Genomic DNA, 22,938 nt, shown 5'->3' on the forward strand with positions numbered 1-22,938 from the left:
CTGAACTTCTGGACCATATCTCTGCACGTGGTTCCCCATTTTCTTAGACAAGGCACTGCAGTCGTGAAGGGGGAGACTGGGGCATATGGCCAGATGGAACCCAAAGGTTTATGTCACAGAAGAGGCACAGCAGTTCACACTACCTGACCACCATGCTCTCAGCCTTGAGTGGCTGTGTAGACATTTGAAGTCCAACTCTGGCTTAACTGCACAAAGCCTGGACCATCTGTTTTTTTCTCACCAGCCAGTCCTGGTTTAGGGGTCTGGAACATATTTCCCAGCTGTGAGCCCTGTATGGTGGTGCCATGTCCATGTCCATATCTATGTCCATGAACTGTCACTCATCGTCTCCTCTGTTCGCAGATGTGGGAAGAGGCCATTACTCTGGGCAAGGAGCTCGCTGAACAATATGAGAACGAGATGTTCGACTACGAACAGCTCAGTGAACTGTTGGTAGGTCCTTTCCCCAAGGAGCCAACATGGGCATTGCTGTATGCATTATAGCCACCAGCCACCACCACCCCCAGATGGCTGACCCACAAGTGCTCGCTTCTCAGTCCTGTCTGAGCTTTCTTGTGATTTGTATGTGGGTATCTGCACCTCTCTCGGGGCCCTGCTATGAGAGGAGTTTGTTGCGTTTGTTTTAATTGGGAGGCCACAGTCAGCAATGCTCAGGGCATATTCCTCGTTCTGAGATCAGAAATCACTCCTGACAGTGCTTGGGAGACCCTATGGGAGGCTGGGGGTTGAACCCAGGACTGCCACCTACAAAGCAAGCACCCTCCCCTCTGTATGATGACCCAGCCTCAAAGAAGGGGTATTTGGAGCAATCCCCCATTTCCCCCTGACTCCTCACTCTGACTCTTATCTTATCCTTCAGTGCCTTCTTGGTCGCATCATGAGGTCCTGCCGGGATGGGGTTCTCGGCTGTCACCCAGGCCTTGTAAATTCCTCCTCAGTAACTCTGAAATCCACCCACACTGTCATGCTTTCTCGTCTCAGTGTTTCAACCATTGCTCTTCTGGGGGGCTGTGCTAGTAGGGCAGGTGCCAGGGTGCCCTGTGTTGAGGGGTCAGCAGGGGATGCAGGTCAAGCACCTGAAACCCCTCTTCTGCCCATTTCAGAAAAAGCAAGCTCAGTTCTACGAGAACATCGTCAAGGTCATCAGGCCCAGGCCTGACTACTTCGCTGTCGGCTACTATGGACAGGGCTTCCCTTCCTTCTTGCGGGTGAGTCAGGGTGGTCGGTGCACTGTGTCAACTACCGCAGCCCCTGCTGGGCCAACAGCTCCATCCAGGCCAACACGCTGTATAGTGGTGCCAGGGAGAGCCATTCACTCTTCCATTACTCCTCCTTTCTGTAGCACCAGTGAGGTTTATTTATTTGTCTGGGCCCACATAAGACTCTCTGTTAGGGCCTAAGTACCAGGTCATGGTGCCCCACCAGCCTGCTCTCTCGGCCAGTCCTGGCCTATGGCAGCTCCAGGTTGGCTCACAGCCCACCAGGTGCTAGACAATTTATAGATGGATGGTCTTGGTTAGACGAGGTCACATTGGGTGTGGAGATGCTCTGAGCTGGTCCTACAGGCCTGGCTGGCTCTTTACTCCTGCGCTCCCTCAGCCCTGGCCTCCTCAGCCCCAGGCTCATCATGTTACCTGTCCACAGGGCAAAGTCTTCATCTACCGAGGGAAGGAATACGAGCGCAGGGAAGACTTTGAGGCCCGGCTGCTGACTCAGTTTCCAAACGCAGAGAAAATGAAAACAACATCACCGCCCAGCGAGGATATTAAAAACTCCCCTGGCCAGTGTATCCTCCAGCAGCAGTGGGCAGGACCAGTATATTCTCATGAAAGCCATAGGCAGTTAGTACGTCCTGATGGCTTTGGGCAGGGCCAGTCTTTCCTCCTGACTGCTGTGGGCGGGCCCAGGGCCACTGTGTCCTTCCAGCAGGAGTGGGCAGGGCCAGTATGTGCTCTTGACGATTTGGGCAGGCCCATGTGTCCTGACCGTTGTGGGTGAGGCCAGTGTGTCCTCTCATTCCCTCATGGGACACTAGTGTATATCCCTTCTGTAGGGCTGGTACCCCCGATCCTTAACTCGTCCCTCTCAGACATTCAGTGCTTCACTGTGAAGCCCAAACTTGACCTGCCTCCCAGATTCCACCGACCAGTGTCAGAGCAGATCCTCAGGTAAGCCCCCAAAGGGGAGGGACAAAAAGGTCAGGGGGCCCTCAGGGTGCTATGGGGAAGTCCTGGAAGATGCCCGCACTTCTCCATGTACATAGTCCTGTAGCTGGGTCACTACAGGAGAAGGAGGGACCAGGACAACCCCCCCCCACACACACACACACACTGCAAATGCACAAGCTTGTGATCTGTTTCTCTCCCCACTGTGGCTGACTCATCTGCCCTACAGCTTTCATAGTGCCAGGGTCTCCTAGGTAGACCCATTTTCCTGTGGTGCTCTGGGAAGGGAATAAGTGCTCCTGGGAAGTAGGAGGTGCTCTCAGTGAAGTGGTGAGTGTTCCTGGAGAGGCAGTGGGTGCTCTGAGGAGAAGGGTAGGTGATCCTGGGGAAGTAATGGGTGCTTCCAGGGAGGTTTTGGATGCTCTGGGGGAGTAGCAAGTGCTCCTCAGCCGCAGCTCTCTGAACACCTCCTGCAGAAAACCATCAGGACCCCTGGCCCCAGCTCACAAATTTCACCAGAAAGTGGGAAGATGTCTCATTGGGGTGTATATAGGTCCCAACTTTCCTTCCTAAGGCTGCCATTCAGGCAGGGGCACCACCTGGGGCTCATTGCTCCAGGAAGGTCATCCCTATGTCTCAAGGCTGAAAGACTGCTTCCAGGTCAGATATCTCACAGTCTCCATTACAGTTTCTACAGGGTGAATGAGGTCCAGCGCTTCGAATATTCACGGCCGATCCGCAAAGGAGAGAAAAACCCAGACAATGAATTTGCGGTAAAAATTCCATCTTTCTTCCCCTCCACACCCCTTGAGGGCCATCAGATGTGCCTGGAGGCAATCTGGCCCCAGCACCCCCAAGCAAAGCATCGTCTCTGCACAGACCCCTTCCAAAAGCACATGGGGTGTCTGCATTTGTGAAATGCTCTCATTTCTCTATCCCTCTACTGCAAAACACTTGAGCCCCTGAGCAAGGCCTCCATTTTTGGGGGGGTGTTAGTTCTTAGGCCCCAAGAAGCACCAGCTCTGGTGGAGGACCTGGATCAAGGGCCGAGCTGTGCCAGCCACCCTTTCCTGGGAACCCTGTCTCTGCCCCAAGACCCTTTCTAACGGAGCTCAGCTTCCCCTCAGGGGGGCTTGGAATGTTCTGGATATGGCTCCCTCACCCTTGCTATCTGGAGATTGCTGCAACAGGCCAAAATTTATGGCAGCAGTTTGGGGAGGCAGAGAAGGGAGCTGAGGGGGTTCCCTATGTTCTTCAGAGAGAGGTTCATGGGCTGGAGTGAAGCATAAACTTCATGCCCCAAGTCCAGGGCATTAGAGAGATGCTGGTCTGGAAACAAATGCTGATGCAGGAAATAATCTACACAGTGAAGGGGATAAAACAGATTTAGAAACTCACACACATAAGCTTTCCATTCCTAAGAAGAAGCTAGCTCAGTGGAGAAATACTAAACAGCAAGTGGTTTTTTCCTGAGACTAGGGGTCTTTATTAGCAAGACCACACCCAGGGGGTAGAGAACATGTGGTCTAAGGCACCAATCCAAGGGATGCTTCCATCCAAGGTGCTTCTGATCAGTGAGTGACAAGTGTATACTGAAGAGGGTGGGACCTGGTTAATTCAATATCAGAGCACATGCCTTGCATGCGTGGGATCTCAGGTTCAATACCTGGCACCTCATGTTTTCTCCTAGTACCTCTGGGATTGGCCCTGGTGATCCCCAAGCAACACAGGGGACCTTGGAGACCCAAGCATTGAACAGTCTAGCCCAGTTAGCTGAGTATTGCCAGGAATGACCAGAATCTCCCTGAGCTTGGCCGTTTGGACCCCCAAAAAAGAAAGTAGAAGCTGAGGCAAATTTCCACCTTATGTGATAGGGTATTGTGAAGTGAACAGTCTCATGAACGCGTGTGCACGCGCGCACACACACACACACACACCATATGCTGTTGAGTGCCTTTAAGAAGTGAGTTTGGGCTTTTATTTGGGGGATACCAAGCAGTGCACAGGGCTAACTTCTGATCTATGCTTAGGGTCACTTCTGGTAGGGTTCAGGGGACTCTGTGAGGTACTGGGGTCAAACCCAGTTGGCCACATGCAAAGCAGCTCCTGACTTGCCTTTTCTGGAAGTGAGTGAGCTTTTTCCCTCCTTGGTCCATGCATTGATTTTTCTGATGTTGACCTTGGGCTGACGCAGTTCCTGGGTAGTGTTGGCCTGTGAATGTCCTGCTAACAGAACCTAGTGATTTTAAGTTGGTTCAGATTCGGAATATGAAGGAGGCAACTGTGGGAGGCTGGGATAAACTTAAAGCCTTGCTGCCAGAGATACCCTATTTGTTTTTCTTTTGGGGGGTTCACATCCAGCATTGTTGAGGGGTTACACCTGGCTCTGTGCTCAGAAATTAGTCCTGGAAGACTCATGGGGCCCTGTAGGATACCAAGGATCGAAACCAGATCAGCAAGCCAAATGCTCTCCTTGCTGTGCCCTGGCTCCGGACCCAAACAACATCCTGTTTCTAACACACTGTCTCAGCTCTCCTACTTTCTTTCTTTTGCCAAAAGCCGGGGATCTGACAGGGCACAGCATGGCCAGGGGGATCCACAGGGATCCTCCAATGTGGACCGTGACTGGACCCATCCCCAGACAGTCCTGCCGCCAAACTCCCTGCTTCATCCTCCAGTCCTCGTCTAGCCTTTTGGGATGGTCCTGGCCACTTACCAGTCTCCTGCACCTGTCCCTTTGCAGAATATGTGGATTGAGAGAACCATCTACACCACCGCCTACAAGCTGCCAGGCATACTGAGATGGTTTGAAGTCAAATCTGTTTTCATGGTGAGAGCTATCCCCCCTTCTCCCCTACAGTGTTCTCTTTAGGGGTCTGACCCCAGGCCCACCATGGGTGGCACTTTCTTGGGCATCCCACAGGTCTCTCAGCAGTCCACCGAAGACCTGCCATAACCCCCCTGGGGTCTTAGGTCAAAGGACTAGAATCGTCTTTCCCATCCTCCAGGATCTGGGACCCATCTCAGAGCTGCCACAGCAGATCTTTCTGTTAAACAAAGTGAAAAGTTTAGATACATTTAAATTCACATTCACTTTTCCAGATCGTCTTCTCTGATAATTTTATTTCCATTTACAAGACAACTTGATTAATAATACTTGTTCACGCCAGTAAAAATAGCATAGAATCTGCCCCTCACTGGTGCTTTAAAAGACGGAACTGCATGTTTCAGTGGCAAAACAGTGGCTGGCTAATGGTGAGGCCAGAGCTAGTGTGGATTCTTCTAGAACGTGGGAATGGGGCACATGTGAATTCCCATAGAGCTGGTACGGATTCTTCTAGATTCTAGAACAATGGGACAGGGCATGGTGGGAACACAGCGGTTTCTGTCTTGTGTCTGCTGCCTAGCCACTGCCCCAGCCTGACCTGGGTTCTCTCTCACAGAGATGCTGAATTGTTTCCAGCGAGCCCTGGACCCCCTCCTGGCTGGTCCAAGCTCTGGGTGCTCCTTGCTCTGCCTCACCCCATCTCTGAGACACCCATGGCATCCCCTCTCTTGTTCCAAAACCTGGATGTCCCTCCCCACTCTGGTCTATTCTCTCCAAGTGCCTTGCAGGCTGACTGTGGGAGATGAGCAGGGGGTTCTCTGGCACGGTCTTGGGGGTTGGTGAGAGGTGCCAAGACATGGCAGGCCTAGAGTCACCTTAAATTAAGAGCCCAGAGAAAAAATGGGGCAGCTCAGCCCATGGGCATCATCCACCTCTGGCTGCAGATGCCTAGATGGAGCCCAGAGCCTTGGGGTGCGAGGTCCTTGCTCCCCCCACCCCCATCAAGCATCCCACTGGCCCTGTGCTGGCCTCCAGTGCTCAGCATCTGCTCCCCACACCTACCCCTTGCCTGCCTTCTGAGGCAGACGCCCACCCCCATGAGCCCCTGGAGGCTCACTCACTATCACTTTCTTCCTGTAAGAAAGCATTTTCCTGGAGGTGGGGTAGGTAAAGGGGTCCCACCTTCAGTCTAGCAGGCTGACAGGGTCCTGGTGCAGACTCACATCTCGATAGCACCTGGGAGCTCTGGTCTGGAATAGCGGTTCATGGTGAACATGCAGCCTGGACTGTCCACAGGGCATTTGTGGTCACCAGCTTTCCAGACAATGGAGCCTCTGATGAGGGGCTGTTAGGTGGTACCTGTAAGATCCTGAGTGCACAGGGAGATACATCCCCAGCTTAGGGGGACGGAAATAGTGCTGCTTTTGGGGGGTCTTTCCTGCAATCTCTCGGTCTGGTCTCTCTCTGGTCCATTCACTTACCACCTCAGGGTCCAGCCAAAGAGAAGCACTGGGTGCAGAGAAAGGGAAGCAACATGCAGGGGCGGGAGGGGCCTTCAGGGGATGCCTCGGACATGGGACCAACCACTGACAGGCCCATTTGTGGTGAGGCACCCTGGCCCCTACAGGAGTCTCCCCTCCTTCCCCTGCAGCCCTTTCCCTGATCAGGCAGCACCTGGGGACGGGAGTCCACTCAGTTCCTTGTCCCCTGGATGCTGACCAGGGCTGCAGGTCTCCTCTAAGACAAGGATGACAGGCATGAGCTGAAATGGCCCAGTTTGGGGAGCAGGCTAGATTCCCCAGACTATGCCTGTGGATGGTGCCGGGAGGCCTTATCTGGGGACATACGAGGATCAAGTGTGCCAGCTTGCTCATACATGAAGAAGAGGGACCTCCCCAGGGTTCCCACACTTGCTCAGCATCCTGTACCATGCCTTGACCCACAGGTGGAGATCAGCCCCCTGGAGAACGCCATTGAGACCATGCAGGTGACCAATGATAAGCTGAAGAGCATGATCCGGCAACACCTGGACGATCCCGGGCTGCCCATCAACCCACTGTCCATGCTGCTCAATGGCATTGTGGACCCTGCCGTCATGGGTGGCTTTGCCAACTATGAGAAGGTGCATCTCGCCCGCTCACATAGACTGTACCTTTGACATGGTTTCTCCCAGGCCAGAGCCCAGTATTCTTCCCCATGCATCTTTTTCCCAGACTGGGCTCATGTGGCTCCAGAGATAGACCCTAATTCTCCAAATGCCTGGCGGCTTCTAGCAGTAGAAGCATCCCATGATGCCAGCCTAGGGGCCAGGAGGAGCTTGTCATGACAGACTTGCCTTAGGGCCCATCCTATTTGTTCCCACCACAGCCAGAGGCCACCTCAACCTCACTCCTCTCACTACCCCTGGCACCCACCTTATTTCCTCTACAGAGGTGTGTCTACACCTGGTAGTTAGTCCCATTGTCACTGACATTGTGCTGCTTCTCCCACACACCAATGCTGGGGTCACTTCCATTTCATCTGCTTGGGCATTGCCTGGCAAGCTGGGCTCACGGGTGGTACTGATGTTTGATCCCCAGCACCACATTCTGGAAAAAGAAAAATTCAAGAGAATGTCCAGAACCAGAAAGCAGTGGCCTGTGAAAGATGAAAGAATCCCAAGTATTTAGACACTTAGACTGGCTAGTGCTGAGAAAGGGCCAGCACGGCTGGCCCAGGGGAAATTATCAGGTGGGTTTGTGAGGGGCAGGGAGCTGATGAGATGCACAGGTGGGAATCACAGGTGGAACTTGCAGGCGGGTACCCATAGCCAGTCTCTCGGGTCTACAGACTTAACACAAGGGTCAGGCTGGACCAGATGGTGCAGACAGCAGTGGCCGAGCCAGGGAATGCTGGCAGGAATCTCCCCTCACAAGGGCCCCTTGGTGAGGGCAAAAGCAGGTTGGCATAAGTAAGTGTCCTCCCCCACTTCCTTCCCACTGCTGCATTTTGTGCTGGATGGCAGTGAGTCTCTGTCTCGCAAGGAGATGGAGTCCTGACTTCTTGTGTCTCCCCAAGGCCTTCTTCACGGAGCGGTACCTGCAGGATCACCCCAATGCCCATGAGAACATTGAGAAGCTCAAGGACCTGATTGCCTGGCAAGTATGTATGGGTCTGGGATCTCGTGATGCCAGCCAGGGAACCAGGAGGGGCATGTCATGACAGACCTGCCATAGGATTACCAGGGGCCTGGCATGTGGCTCTGCCATAGACTCAACTCACTCTCGAGTTCTGTTCCCGCCACAGCCAGAGGCCCCCTCTACCTCACTGCCCCTCCTTTCTGCCCCTGACACCCGCCTTGTCCCTTCTACATGGGCATGTCAGCACCTGGTGCCCTGATTCTCAGGGCTGGGATTCGTCCCATTGTCACAGACATTGCGCTGCATCTCCCACACACAGGCACTGTAGTCACTTTCATTCCGTCTGCTTAGGCATTGCCTGGCAAGCTGGGCTGGGGGCATGGGGTGGGGGCTGCATCTGCTTCCTCAGGCTCTGTACCCACAATGGGGTCACGAGGTCCTGGCCTGAATTTTGAGGCCCCACCACCCTGGTTTTCACCAGCATTGGGCCTTGGCCTTATACCATGCCGGTTTCTCAGCTTCTTTCTGGCTTTTGCCTGGTAGGTTGTTGTGGCCCAGGAGTGTCCTTCAGTCTGCTTGCTGGGCATGCTTTCCTGGAAAGGAAAGACTGTGTGAGAGGTTCTAGGTGCTGATGGGAAGCCAGGGCTGGTGTTTGCTCGAGGGTCCACACCAGAGCTCCTGGGCCCACACCAGAGCTCGTGGGTGCCAAAGGGAGCCATGTCTAGGAGTCCTAGGCCGGGAGCCCAGAGGCTGCAAACACGGTATTGATTTGTTTCCTTCCTGTGAGCTTTTACAGCAAATTGGATTTTAAGGGTTTTGAGTCCTACCGAGAAAAATAATTTGTTCCCCCCAAGAGCCCCTGATGCCATCACCCCTAATAACTCTATTAAAAGGCACGATTTAAAGGGTTCATGGGAAAGGGGGGAGAAAAAGAGAAAGAAGCTGTTTTCCAGCTACTGCTGGAGATGAATGGGGGGGGGGGGTCCCCGTGTTCCAAACATTTCACTGTATTTTGCTTTCAACTACAGAAGAACCAGTCTTTGGGAATGGGTCATAGATTCTCAGCAGACTTTACAGTCTTTTGGGGATCAGTAATGGGATCCCCATAGGCGGTCCTGAATCAGGACCCTGGATGCCTGTACCCCCTCTCTGTTTGCTGCGTTTTTGTTTGGTTTTCCTGCTTCTCCAGCCAAACCAGAGAAGGTTAACTTGGGAATGACAAAACCTCAGGATAAAATTTCCATCCTCTACAGGGACCCCTGAATCTAGGAACCCTGGCTCTGTTACTCCTGCCTTTGCTAAGACATTGGGTAGTCAGGGCAGTGGAGAACTGGGATAGAGGAGCCAGGATTGGGATTCTGGGAGGGTTTGGCCCCTCCCTGCCCAATGCTACAGCCCCTGGCCACACTCCCTTCTTAGACCTTATCCCTGTCTGGTTCCCACCAACCCCAAAAGCCCCACAAAGCCACTTTCTTAGTTTTGCAGCTTGCAGACTTCAAAAGGTGGTTCTGTATCATGCCCAGCTAAAGACAGGCAAGCCTGTCTTTAGGGTGTTTGGAGTGATGGGGTTTCACCAGAACCAACCTTCCAAGGCTGGCTTCAGGGCTTGCTACAGGGAGCACCAGTCCTTTTCCCAGCCAAGACTAGGCTGGGCTTGGGAACTGGGGTTCAGAGATGTATTTGAAGCACTATTCAGTGCTGTTTAGACAGGCTTACCCCAGAAAACCCCCACAAGCTCACAGACACCTGTGCTGGCCAGGCCGTTTGCTGTGGGTCAGCCAGGACTACTCTGAGCCCCACACCTGAGAGTGTATGGCCCTGAGAAAAAGACAGAAACACTCATTTAGCACCTCTCTTCTACATCAGGGAAGCAGAGCATTTACCCAGACCTCATGCCAGTATCAACCCCCAGAGAGACACGCAGACACCTAACAGGAAAACACATCTCCACTTGCTGTTATTCACCCCTTCCCTGGGCACAGAACTCATGAAGCCTCAGGGTACTGTGCCTGCAGATTGTCCAGTCGAACTGGGATTCCTGGATAGCTGCCGTGTGCACAGTGAGTTACTGTAATGTTCCAGCACATTCACCTGCAAAATAGACCTGTGGGTGAGCACTAGCGGGAGGGCAACTTAGTCTCTGTGGACCGTGGGGGCAGTTTCCAGCCTCACAAATAGCACAGCTGGGGAAGCTGTAGGAGACAGAGCTGGAGGATTTGGGGGTGTCAGATTCTGCCTTTCGGGGCTGTGGCCATCAGGTGGGCCATGGGCCATCTGGACAGGAGCAGCCCACCCTGGGCTGGTGTTCTTTCCCATGAAATTCAACTGTGAACTTCTCTTTATCTCATTACTCAAACTGCTCCTTTGGAGGGCCACGTGGTCGGATTCAGAAATTCTGGTTTTAATCAGGACTTTGGCTGAGTTATCAATGATTAAGAGGAAGCCTCTTAGCCTGATTGCATAAAAATGGGTCTCTGGAACCCCTTGGAGCAGGGGGCACTGTGAGAGATGGGCATGAAGCACAAGCCTCTTGCCCAATCCTGAGGGATCAGAGAGCATGGATCTGGAAGCAAACGCTATCACAGGAAATAATCCTTACAGATGGAAGGGAATAAAACTTCCATCACATCTCTTTAGTGAAAGAGAGCAGCAGGCATTTAGACTAGTTGTGGAAACCAAAACCACAAGCAGCTTCTCTGAGACCCGAGGTCTTTACTGGGAAGAGAAAAGACCTGATGGAGAGCAAGTAGGGGTAATGGACAAATCCAAAGGGTACTTTCAATCTGAGTGACAAACACAAGCAAAGAAAAATTATCTTAAAAAGAGTGAAAACTGGTTATTCCAACATGGGGTTCATAGGACTCAGCTAGAATAGGATCTGATTTGCCCCACGTTCACCACGACAATACTCAGTGTCAGGTAGGAAGTGGAAATATATGTCTGACATCTCAAAGGTCGGCCACTTTGGCTGGCCCAGAAGTGGCATGTCGGCAGAGAAAAATGTATTTTTAATGTGCAAGAACCAGTCTGGTCTCCTTTCTAAATCAACACTTCCTCCCAGATTTGGGGTGTCCAGACACCAGCCTGCTGCTTTTAAGAGCAGAGGGTGCTCACCTGGGGGGTAACAGTCAAGCTGAACCCCTTTGTCTAGGAGCATTTGAAGAGGCTCAGACTGACCAGATAGCTGCATCCCATGCTGTGCCCACTCCCAGGAGACCTTCTTGAAACACCGTGATTTCGGGGTGACTTCTGGCTGCTTTGTGACTAGATGCAAGGTTCATCAGTGTTGCAATAGCACAGTGGGTAGGGCACTTGCCTTTCATGTGGCAGACCCAAGTTCAATCCCCAGCATGCCAGATGGTTCCCTGAGCCTGCCAGGTGTGGCCCAACAAAACAAAAAGAAATTAATGTGGGATTTGGAAAACAGAGGCAGAGGCCTTCTGCTTTTGTGTGTTTCTGCATGGTGCCTCCTTTCCCATCCCCATTTATACACACACACACACACACACACACACACACACCACACCACACACACACACACACACACCACACCACACCACACCACACACACCTTTGGCCCATGAGCAAGCTCCCCAGCCCCTCTATCTTTCAGATCCCATTTCTGGCTGAAGGAATCAAGATTCATGGGGACAAGGTCACAGAGGCACTGCGGCCATTCCATGAGCGCATGGAGTCTTGCTTCCGGCTGCTGCGGGAGAAGGTGGAGAAGCAGTATGGAGTACGCACCATGGTGAGCCATGCTAACCTACCCATCCCTTGAGAGCCCTACAGCAGTGTCTCTTTAAGCTGCCCACCTGGAGACTCTTAAATCACTCCTCCCTTTCATTGCTTGACATTTCCTGCTTCCAACAGGGGGCACAGTGCTGGTGTCTCTGTTGAACCAACTCCATTCATTAACCCTTCTAAAAAGTTCTGTAAGACACGCTGCTTAGTTTCCACTCGTTTATCTCACAAACATGTTATGTTCCCAATGCTAGGGAGCTCCCCAGTATGAATTTGCTTAATCTTTCCATTTGTGGGCAGGGGCACTGTGCTCAGGCCCATTGTGCAGATGAGAAAGTGGATACCAAGGAGGGTCAGCTAGCAAGCATGGGCCTGGAGTTCCCATCATCCTTTCTGATATTCAGGGAAGAAGTGTTTACCCTGGTCCATGTGGCTGGAGGCAGGGGGAGCACAACAGGGCGGGAAGCCTTTAGCTGTGAATTCCTACTCCCCCCACCCCTGCCTTCAAGTTCAGGTTAGGCTCACAGAGGAAGGGATGACAGAGGCTTTGGCCTGCAAAGCCAAGGCTCTGGTCTGCATGTACTGAATACCAGAAGTCAGAGTGCACTACAGCTGGTCCACTCCAGAGGACCCTCATAAGCCATGATCAGGGGAGTGGCAAGGAAAGTTTCAGGGTGCAGTTCTTTCCAAGTTCAGCACCACATCTGGTTTCTTCTGAGCAGAGCATGTGTAGCCCCCAGGGGTCCTTCCTCACCACCCTACAGAACTGCTCCTTTCCTCACTAAGCAGGCCTTGCAGATGAGTTTATTTCCAGGTGTTTTCTTTACAAATCAGGAGAGGACTTGGTATTTCCAGAACATTTGGCCTGGTTTCCAAAAGCCCTGAGAAGATCCCCAGCTCTGAAGGAGAGTAGGTAGTATTCCTAGTAGAGTAGTCCTAGACCATGGGGGTCTTCATTCCAGACCCCAACTCTTGATCTTCAGGAATCCAGCCACATCAGACTAGAAGTTCTATGTCTTGTGGAACAGGTATCAAGACTGTTCATCCATCCATCCATCCACCATTTATCCATCCATTTATTATTCATCTATCCATCCACTCATGCACTGTAAAATAAGTCCCATGAGTTGTGAAATCACCCCACACACACCATATCTCCAACCTCAGGCAGATAAATCTGAAGCAGGTAGAGAAGAATTAATAAACCAAGCCAGTTAGAAAAGAGTCATGAAGTCAGTGGCTTTTTGCCTCATGGTATTTCTGAGTGTGTCAAGCCAAAACTGGCTTTCTCTATTAAACCAATACCCATTCACCTGGAGGGGGGAGATTAGGTCATCTATGTGGGCTTTTACAAATCAAAGGAGAGGTTTAAGGGAAAGAGAAAGATGGGGAAATGCCTTTGTTTTGGATTAATAGTTGGGATCATCTTAAAATTCACCATCAATCCATCCATCATCCACCCACATCCATACATCATCCATCCATCTGTTGGTCTATCCATGTATCTGTCCATCCATCCATACATCTACCCATCCATCCAGCACTCACAGTTTCTTACTCTCCCTCCTCGCCACCCTCCTCCACAGCCATCCTGCCTGGATGAGCGCCGAGGCAGCCGCCCACAGTCCATGGTCCGCTCCTTCACGATGCCGTCTTCATCCCGGCCCCTGTCAGTGGCCTCCATGTCATCCCTGTCTTCAGACAGCACACCATCTCGGCCAGGCTCTGATGGGTGAGTGGACTCAGGTCGGGGGGCAGTGGGGTGGCCTGCTGGGCACTGTTTGGAGCTGTCTTCTAGTTCTGTACTCAGGTACCACCACTCTTGTGGTACTCAGGGGACCAGGTGAAGTACCAGAGATAGAACCAGGTTAGCATCGTACAAATCAAGTACCCTGGTCATAACTCTCATACTCACATGCACACACCCTGTCTCTCTGTCCGACTCTGTCTTTCTGTATCTCTCTCTCTCTCTTTTATTTCTGTGACATTTTGCCATGTAAGATTCTTTCCTTGCAGCTAACTAAGGAAACTCACGCTTTTCTTTTTGTTTATTTTTCCTCTTTCCACAGATACATTCCTCCCTCCACCTGAAAGCTGCTGCTCTTCTTTCTGTTGTTAGTTGAAATTAGAGTGGTTCAAGATTCTAATTCGCTTTCCCCCTCCTCTGGATTTGACCACTCACACCCCTTCTGGGTTTTTTTTTTTGTTTTTCTCCGTTTTCTGCTTGTTGGGAGTTAGTTAGAGCATGAGTCTGTGTGGGTCAAAGCTTTGGCATGGGCCAGGGGGACTCGGCATTGTTCACAGAGACTCAGAGGCCTGGACCCCTATGGGTGGTGAGCAAAGATCACGGTCTATCCAAATAAGTCCAGCTCACCTCATGGTTACCGACCACCCATAGAGATGTGCCAAGGAGGAGACAACTCCCAGGGGTTCACTCCCAGAAGCCCCAGGAGCCCCTGGCACAGCCCCAGGCAGCTATTACCCTGTCACCACTGGGCTCTGTCCCCAAGGTCCCTTCCACAAACCCAGAAGTCTACAGGCATGACTAGGCTTCCAGTGCCCTTCTCCTTTCCTCTGTGTGTCCACTGGTCAGAAAGTCACTCCCAGGTACAGAGCAGCTCTGTGTAGGATTGGGGGCTTTAGGTGGGTATGAGGTGCTCCCATCCCCCTCTCCTGACATGAGGGGCACAGGGGCCTGCCTAGGTGCTGTGGGCGGAGCCTCCAAATCAGTCTTCAGTCTTCCTCCCATGCAAGGCCCAGGCTGTGTGTGAGCATAAGAACATGCTAAGAGCATACAAAGGTCAGGGCACTGCCACTAGGTCACATGTTTTCCCCAAACTGGTTCTTCACAGCTCTTCCCCCATGGCTCACACTCAGGTTTGCAGATTTTTGCAAGTGAATGCAAGTGCCCCTTGATTCACAGAGAACCAGATTCACAGAGAACCAGATTCACAGAGAACCCAGATTCCCAGATCCTTGTGTTTGGAACCAGCCAAGATCCCCTTCCTTGTAGGTATTGGCCTCCCCATCCCTGGCACTAATAATGGGTGACAGGAGTGAGCTGCAGCCTGTCTCTGGTTCTTGGACACCTCTGGGAATCTCCTCACCATCTGGTGGCAGCTCCCAACAGCTCTAGAATCTTCCAGGTTCCTCCAGAAAATTCTAGAACCAGGAAGTGCAGCTACTGCTCACCACCCCAGGACCAATGATCCCTGGGTCAGGACTCCTATTGGGAAACCCAGGCCTGCGGAAGGCACTGTACATCCCAGGACACTCATGCTCTGCCCATAATCCCATCCTCTTAAGCATATTTTTATCTCTGATTGGCAATGTGGGGAGGGGTGGGCAGACAGAGTCTAACCACTGTCACCACCAGGTCACTTGCATCTGTCACTCAATCTCTCTCCTTTCTCTGTCCTTCTAACATCAGTGGTTCGGAGCTGGGATGGTGGGCACTGTGCTGGCCTGGCACGCATCCAGCCCTGTTTTCATCCCTAACACTCCAGAGGGGTCCCCCAAGTCTCAGAAGGACTGATTGCTGAGCACAGAGCCAGGATTAAACTCTGAACCCTGCCGAATGTGGCCCCAAATAATCATAGAAGTAACAAAACAGGGTTCCCCCTTACCTACTTTCTTGGGATGACTACGCCTATGTGTGGGTCACCTTTCCTCTTCTAGTGAGACTTTTGTTTTGTTTTGGGGCCACAACCAGCAGCGCTCAGGAATCCCGGAGGTCTGCACTCAGCAATCATTCCTGGCAGGCTTGGAGGACCTATGGGATGTCGGGGATCGACCCTGGGTCTGCCGCGTGCAAGGCAAATGCCCTCCCCACTGTATTATTGCTCAGGCCCCCCTAGCAAGACTCTTGACAGAAAGAAGTGTTTCCCCCAGATTTGCCCTGGAGCCGCTGCTACCCAAGAAAATGCACTCCAGATCTCAGGATAAGCTGGACAAGGAGGACCCAGAAAAGGAAAAGAAGGACAAGAAAAAGGAAAAGAGAAACAGCAAACACCAGGAGGGCTTCGACAAGGACTTCCGGCCCAGTGACAGCCCTGTGCCACCCTCGGAGGCCGTGATCCTCTCAGAAACGGTGAAGCTAGGATCTTGCCCCTGCAGAATGGGATTGTCCTTCATCCTGTGCTCAGAAGCCCTACGAGCAGCTGTTTCCCCCAGCTAGTCACTCACTAGCCCACCCTGCTTCTGGGCCCTCAGCAGCTTCCCTGGGCTTATACCCTGACCCTCCAAATCTTAGAAACCCAAGAAAAATGCTTTCCTGTTTAGAAACCAACCTGGGCCTATCCTGGCCCTAAATCTCTAAGCCATTTCCTATCTGAGGATCAGCATCTGTTCACTCAGTCTGTCTGCTGTGGCCCTTTCTCTATCCCCCTATTCCCTGGTGACCCCCACATTCCACCTTCTAGATGTTAAAAGCTCCATGCCATGTCACAGAAGGATTTTCAGGGACTTAGCATGACATGTATGGGTTGGTTGACATTTTCAACGAGTCCCCAGGAACTGTGTTCATTTTGGGGTTCTGATAGTGGGTCTGGCTTAGAGATTCCTATTGGGGGGACAGGCCTGGGCTGATTCTCAGTATTTCTGAATCCCCCACACTGCCCCCCTCAAGGTCCAGGCTGAGTGGAGAGGAAGGGAGGGCTGATACCTTCCAGGTTCCGAGCACTGTCTGGAGCCCATGGGCCAGACAAGGCAACAAGAAAGCTTTGGGAGTGAAGAAAGAAAGTTCCCTGCAGGCAGGAACTGAGGTAGAAAAGAGGCAGCTATCAGCGCAAAGGTCACCAGCAAGCAGACTTTTGTCTCTAGGGTGGCCAGAGGCCGCCTTCTCTGGATACTGGTCCACGGGCCATTCTGGCATCGAAGGGTAATCACAAAGCGGGCAGAACCCAGGGAACCTGCGTCCTCTCCAGCCCTGTGTCCTGTGCTAAGGGCAGTCTCTGAACAGGCACCATGGAGGGGTACCCTGAGCCCTTGGCCCCCCTCTCTACTGGCCCTGGCATGCCTACTGGGGCCAAGAGCCCACATGGCCACTGCCCTTCTTAAGGGCATTACACTCCTCCTTTGTGTCAGGATGCCGTGCTCCTATGAATGGAGCCTGTGAGTGTCCCAGGGCCTAGCGGGGAGGCAAGGATGTCTGGAGGCTGATCACCCACTTCTTAACTTGAGCTGTCCCTCTGCACACGCCCACTGCTCTGGTGTCCCTTTTTCTAGAACTGGGCTGTGCGGGATGAGGCCACCAGTGACTCCTCTACAGACCTCTTCTGCATGCTGGGTCCAGAGTCCCACCAGTGAGACGCACACAGCTCCTACTGGCCCCTCACTATCCCTCCACCTTAGATAAGCCCCCTGATGTGACTGTCTATCTATCCCTCCCCAGATAAGCCCCCTGCGGCCCCAGAGGCCCAAGAGCCAGGTGCTGTGCACCATCGGAAACGAGAGGCGCTTCTCTGTGTCCCCAGCGTCACCAACATCCCAGCAGACACCCCCTCCTGTCACACCACGGGCCAAGCTCAGCTTCAGCCTGCAGTCCAGTAAGTGGGGCCTCGAGGGTGGACCCTGAATCCAGCCCCTGCCCAGTGTCCACCTCAGCCCTGGCCTGACCTGGTTCTGTCTCCTCCTTTAATCCAGGTGTCCATAGGGTACCCCCTCTCTTGAGAGTGGTTGGCATTTCTGGGTGCACTGCCTTTCCTGAGCATCACTTCTGGGAACTTGTCTGTTGGGAGCTTCTGGGTCTCCAGGGTGGCCTGAGACACTTGAGGGTCACACAGAAAACATCCCTTTGTCTCTCACCTTCTTGGGCTGGGCCTTTTTGTGCCCCAGAAGCTGAGAGCCAGCGATTGGTTCTTGTTTCTCCTTCTTATTAAGCCTACTGTGGCCTGAATCAAAACAGATAGCCACAACCTGAACTAAGACTCTTGGGTTCTAGCCTTAGAGGGATGTGGGAGCACCCCCACTCGGTGCTGACAGCTCCTAGGACCCAAGCTCAGAGCTTCGGAGGCACCTTCGAAGGCAACACTCAGTACACAGTGGCAGAGGCCGGAAATGCTTTTCCTCTGTCCTGGATCTGGGATGCCGTGAGGGAGTGTCCTGGCTCTGGGAAGGCTCCACTTGTGGATGTAGGGGCTGCTCAACTCCAGACCCTCATCCCAAGGCATCCCAAAGGTTGAACTGAATGGATGTACCGTATTTTCCGGTGTATAAGACGACTGGGCATATAAGACGACCCCCAAATTTTGCAGTTAAAACATAGGTTTAGGCCTATATTCGCTGTATCAGACAGAACGTTCCTGTGCTGCAACAGTATGTACCACAGTGAGCCAATCACAACAAGCAAAGGTTCAAAGGTTCTACTGTCATAGACTTCCTCTCTGACTCTGGCCAATCTGAGCAGGCTTTTTACAGTGTAGATTTGGGTCCAGAACATCGTCTAATTTGCATGCATAAAAAGCCTGCTTGGATTGGCTGAGTTAGAGAGGCGGTCCGAGCAGCCTTGCAGTGATTGGTCCCTTATCATAGGCACCTTTTCTGGCAATTCCCTGGTGGCGTCAGTTAATCTCCCCCACTACATGAACCAAACAACACCCCATCCTTGGACCCTACACTGAACCACCAACACGGCTAGCTGGGTTTTGCCAGAAGTGGCCCCCAGATCTCCTGAGTACTGTTTGGGAGCCCCCAAGAAAGAGATTTGGAAACTCTGCGGCCTGATTTTTTTTGTTTGTTTCGTTTAGCGGCATATTGAAACATTTTTCGGAATATACTCGGCGTATAAGACGACCCCCGATTTTCGGTTGACTTTTATTTGTTTCAAAAGTTGTCTTATATGCCGGAAAATATGGTAGGTTTTGGGGGAAGTGACGGATTCCTCACCTCCAAATCCATATCAAGGAGTGCAGGCATCAGTGGCGGCAGGAGAAGACATGGTAGAACCACTGTCTCCTGTGCCCAGGACAGGGGCAGAAAACACAGCTCCCACAACTGGTACCATGCAGAGTAGGGCTGGCATCGTCGCTATGGTGAGGAAACGGAGGTGCATTTCCCTCCCAAGATGGATACCCCACAAATGGGGACAGGAGAAACTCGTGCTTTCGTGCGAGATGATTTGTCGCCATGGCCAGTCAACCCTGAGAATAGAAGGGAGCCCATTGAGGGTCCTGCTGTTGCATGGTTTGACACAATATGAATCTTCTGAAAAGCCTGGGCAGTGGGCCATGGACCACAAGAGAAGGAACAACAGTCCCAGTCACACTTTAAAGTGTCCCCTGGTATCATGAGCTAGACTCAAAGGTCAGATGCTCAAGATTCCATCTCTGAAACAGCAAAAATAGGGCCTGGAGCGATAGCACATTGGGTAAAAAACTTGCCTTGCACATAGCTGACCTAAGTTCAAATCTCAGCATCCCATAAGTTCCCTCGAGTCTTCCAAGAGCTCAGAGCCAGGACTAAGCCCTGAGCACTGCTAGGTATGGGCCAAAAAAAAACAGAAAAGGAGGGAAGGAGGAAGAATGGGAGGGGTGGAGAGAAAGAAGGAAAGAGAAAGGGAGGGAAGGAGGGAAGAAAAAGAAATAACAGAAATCTCCCATTCCTGGGGCTCGAAGTTGGCTCTGGGGCTCAGGCTGGCAGAGGAGGTAGAGAGTGGCTGAAAGTGGAACCTTGATGTTTGGGACATCCCAGTGGTATTTGCCAATGATGCCCACCAGTCTGTGCCCCTCAGTATGCTCAGAGGTCATTGGCTGCATCTCTGCCCACGGCCCCTTCACTACATCTAAGCCACCTTCTCTACTCTGGATCCACCATCCCGGCTGCCTCAGAAATCGACATGCACGTTTTCTCAGAGAAGCACTTTTCATCTGATGGGTCATGGCAGCAGGGAGAGGCCAGGGCTGGGTATCAATATTCCCCTGGTGGAAAGGAGAGAAAGTGGACTTTGAAGGCCCTTGACAAGTGCCGAACAGATCCCTTCTCTGCCACTTTTCCTCCATTTGAAAAACACCTCTTTTTCCAGTTTGCTTTAAAAATCAATTTGCTTTCGCTCCTACCTGGCTGAGGAAAATGGTAGTCAGAGTACAAAGGAGAGTGTGGCAGAAGGCAATGCCCTTCACCGCTGGTGACCGGATGGCCCCCACACCACGGGTCTGTCCCGTCAATGCCCCAGATCCAAATGCACGGCCTCGTCTGGGCTGGGCACTGCAGCACGACAAACCCCACATGGGACTCCCGGACATGGGGCCAATGCGGCTCTCTGCACGCAGCCGCCTACTCCCATGCATGCTTCGGTCCCTGCCATCTGCTGGAACTCAGTCATTTTCTAAATCACTCTGCAGGGAGGGGTCCTGTAGTGCTGCGACCTCTGTGTCATCTGCCAACCTGTCCCTGCTTTCCCTGCCCTGACCTGAATGTGCCCATTGCCTGGGATTCAAACCTGACTCTTCCTTGGTCTTCTAGGCTTGGAGTTGAATGGCCTGAGTGGGGCGGACATGGCTGAGGTGCCCCCACCACTGCCCCTCAAAGGCAGCACGGCCGACTACGGGAATGTGGTGGACAGCCCTGATGGGACAGGCCCACCCCTGCCCCCACCCCCGCCGCCCCACCAGAGGGTAAGTGGGGGACGGGGAGACCATGGGGGATGTTTTAAGGCAGCGAGCAGGGGCTTCCTTCCTGAGGCAAAGGCCCTTCTGGGCCATATGGATGGCACCATGGTTCCTACAGAAAGCGGTTGTGAGGGGCTGGAGAGAAAGCACAGTGAGGAGGGCTTTTGCCTTGCATGTGGCCCACCCGGCTTTGATCCCCGGCATCCCATAGGGTTCCCCAAGCCATGCCAGGAGTGAGAGTCAGGAGCCCTCAGCACCACTGAGTGTGGCCTAAAACCAAATTAAAAAAAGAGGAATCTCTTGAGGGATCCTCAGTTCAGAGCAGCCAAGGGAACTCAGAGTCTGAGCAAACAGATGTGGGCAGTTAGGGAGTCTACAGGGGTGACTTTTTCTTGGCTTCTTGATCTTCCTGGCCTGGCTCCAGCATACAGTTGTGCCTCCAAGCCAGACCACTGGAACCCTGCAATCATGTGCCCCCCCCTGTTTTGTTACAGCATCTGCCTCCACCACTGCCCAGCAAAACACCCCCACCCCCTCCTCCGAAGACAACACGCAAACAGACGTCTGTGGACTCAGGCATTGTGCAGTGAGGCCAGCCGGGCCCCCACGCCTCCCTGTCCTTGCTCCCACCTCCCTCCTCCAGTCCCTTCCCGTACCTCCTGCCAGTGCCACCAGCCCCTTCTGTGGCTCCTCATCCTTCTGAGTTGGTTTTGGTCCCAGAGTGAGCACCAGCAAGCATGGCCCTGCAGGAGCCGGTGTGTCCATCAGATCAGGCTGGGGCCTGGAATCTTCCCAGAATGTCAGACCCCTAAGTCCTTCCTTTTTGTGCCAAATGACTCACCAGCTAAGAGCCAAGCGGACTGGACAGTCATTGTGCAGAAGTCAAACCTCCACCCAGAGTTGGCAGGGGCAGGGGACAGCCAGGGCTCCCTCCAGGCTGCCTTCCTTGCCTCCCTTGCCTCCCAGCCACTCTGCCAGCATGGCATCCCCCAGGCCAGCTCCAATCCATGGAAAGGCAGCGGCCCTTGGGTACACATGTAAACAGGCAGTTTCTCAGCTACTGAGCAGTTACTAATTTATAAGGTGGAAGCTCATGAAAAAAAAAAAAAAAAAAAAAGCTGGATCCTGTGAACCAGAGTCCCAAGTATAAGAAGACAGGCTTGCTCGCTCACTCTTTCACTCTTTCTGAGAAGGAGATGACCTGCCCAGATGCACCGTTTGCTTTGTATGAATTCATCTTGTCTTCATTCTGTACAGAAGTTTGTATATAGGACAGTCCCCAAGCTCTTTCATTTGCTGTCTGTGTCTTCCTGCAACCTCGAGAGAAGCAGCTCTCGGCACTGTGGGGAATGAAAGAAACACAGAAATCAGGTGTTAATTATTATCTTGTTCCTTTTCAGGACACCCACATCCTGAAAATGTGGGTGGACAATGAATTTTGAAATCTAACTTTGTATGACCTAATATTGTATTCTATCACCTCTATTTTTTTATTCACTATAATCATGTTCTGCCCATAGGCTCCAAGTTAATCCTTGACCACGGAGAAATAAAGTGGTATTTAAAGGCATTTAAGTGGCAGTGTCTGTGTGGTCCTCAGGGTTGGGGGGATGTGCTTCTGCTTCTATTGTACTGAGGAAAGAACTTGAGGTCTGCACACATAAGCCAAGTTGCCTCTTCAGGCAGTGTAGGGGAAGCCTCATAACCTAGTCTGGGGGAATTGAGAATGCAAGTCTGAAAGTGACACAAGAAATAATTCATACAAGTTAGGGAAATAAAACAGGTTCAGAAACTTCTACCACAAGCTGTCTGCAAGCAGGCAAAAGGTACCAGCTGGCAGCTATGGAGTCCAAACTGGAAGACTCTCTGCCCTGGAGTCTTTTTTGGGAGGAGTAGGACCACTCCCATGGATGGAGAACATGTAAGGTTTTGGACCAATCCAGAGGTGCTTCCCATCCATGAAGGACAAGCATATGTAAAGAAGAAATATCCTGAATAGAGGAAGAACCAGTTACTCCAATAATTGAGGCATGAACCCTGAATAACTCCACTAGGGTTCAGAATCAAAGACCAAGAGCACACAATTGGATTAAAGCTGAACAAAACTTTAATTCATTTCCCAACAGCTCCGACTGACTAGTCAGGATCATCTCTTGCAAGAAACAAACCCTGCCCAAGGTCATGAATTGGATTATGTAGGGAGGTTTTAGATTATTGATGATCTTTAAAATAATTGGCTATTGTCTAGGTTATCTTCTTACTGCTCCCTTGTGTCCTTTCCCTATAGGCTACTTGGTATGACCAGGTAACTTGAGATTGTGTTCATGGAAATAGGCTTGAAAAAGCCTAACATGTTGTCCTTACAAAATGGTGTCCCTCCTTGTTCAGAACCCAAAAGAAGCCTGACATGTGGCTTTTACAAAATAGCATCCTTCCTTGTTCAGAACCCAGTACCT

The 22,938-nt window shown here is 52.1% G+C and overlaps 1 protein-coding gene across 1 annotated transcript in view; it reads left to right on the forward strand.

The window, feature by feature from the left end:
- Nucleotides 1–22,052, forward strand: part of DOCK1 (dedicator of cytokinesis 1) — a 254,913-nt gene extending 232,861 nt beyond the window's left edge. Inside the window, exons 39-52 of the mRNA XM_049790591.1 lie at nt 364–453; nt 1,125–1,229; nt 1,666–1,807; nt 2,111–2,189; nt 2,875–2,959; nt 4,930–5,016; nt 6,959–7,135; nt 8,071–8,154; nt 11,746–11,883; nt 13,463–13,608; nt 15,768–15,966; nt 17,269–17,422; nt 20,337–20,488; nt 20,977–22,052. Of these exons, the coding sequence (XP_049646548.1) occupies nt 364–453; nt 1,125–1,229; nt 1,666–1,807; nt 2,111–2,189; nt 2,875–2,959; nt 4,930–5,016; nt 6,959–7,135; nt 8,071–8,154; nt 11,746–11,883; nt 13,463–13,608; nt 15,768–15,966; nt 17,269–17,422; nt 20,337–20,488; nt 20,977–21,072 (1,734 nt within the window). The 3' untranslated portion in view covers nt 21,073–22,052. The remainder of the gene's footprint in view (nt 1–363; nt 454–1,124; nt 1,230–1,665; nt 1,808–2,110; nt 2,190–2,874; nt 2,960–4,929; nt 5,017–6,958; nt 7,136–8,070; nt 8,155–11,745; nt 11,884–13,462; nt 13,609–15,767; nt 15,967–17,268; nt 17,423–20,336; nt 20,489–20,976) is intronic.
- The last annotated feature ends 886 nt before the right edge of the window (nt 22,053–22,938 follow it).

The sequence above is a fragment of the Suncus etruscus genome, chromosome 17 (assembly GCF_024139225.1).
Source record: "Suncus etruscus isolate mSunEtr1 chromosome 17, mSunEtr1.pri.cur, whole genome shotgun sequence".
In the NCBI taxonomy this organism is placed as follows: domain Eukaryota; kingdom Metazoa; phylum Chordata; class Mammalia; order Eulipotyphla; family Soricidae; genus Suncus; species Suncus etruscus.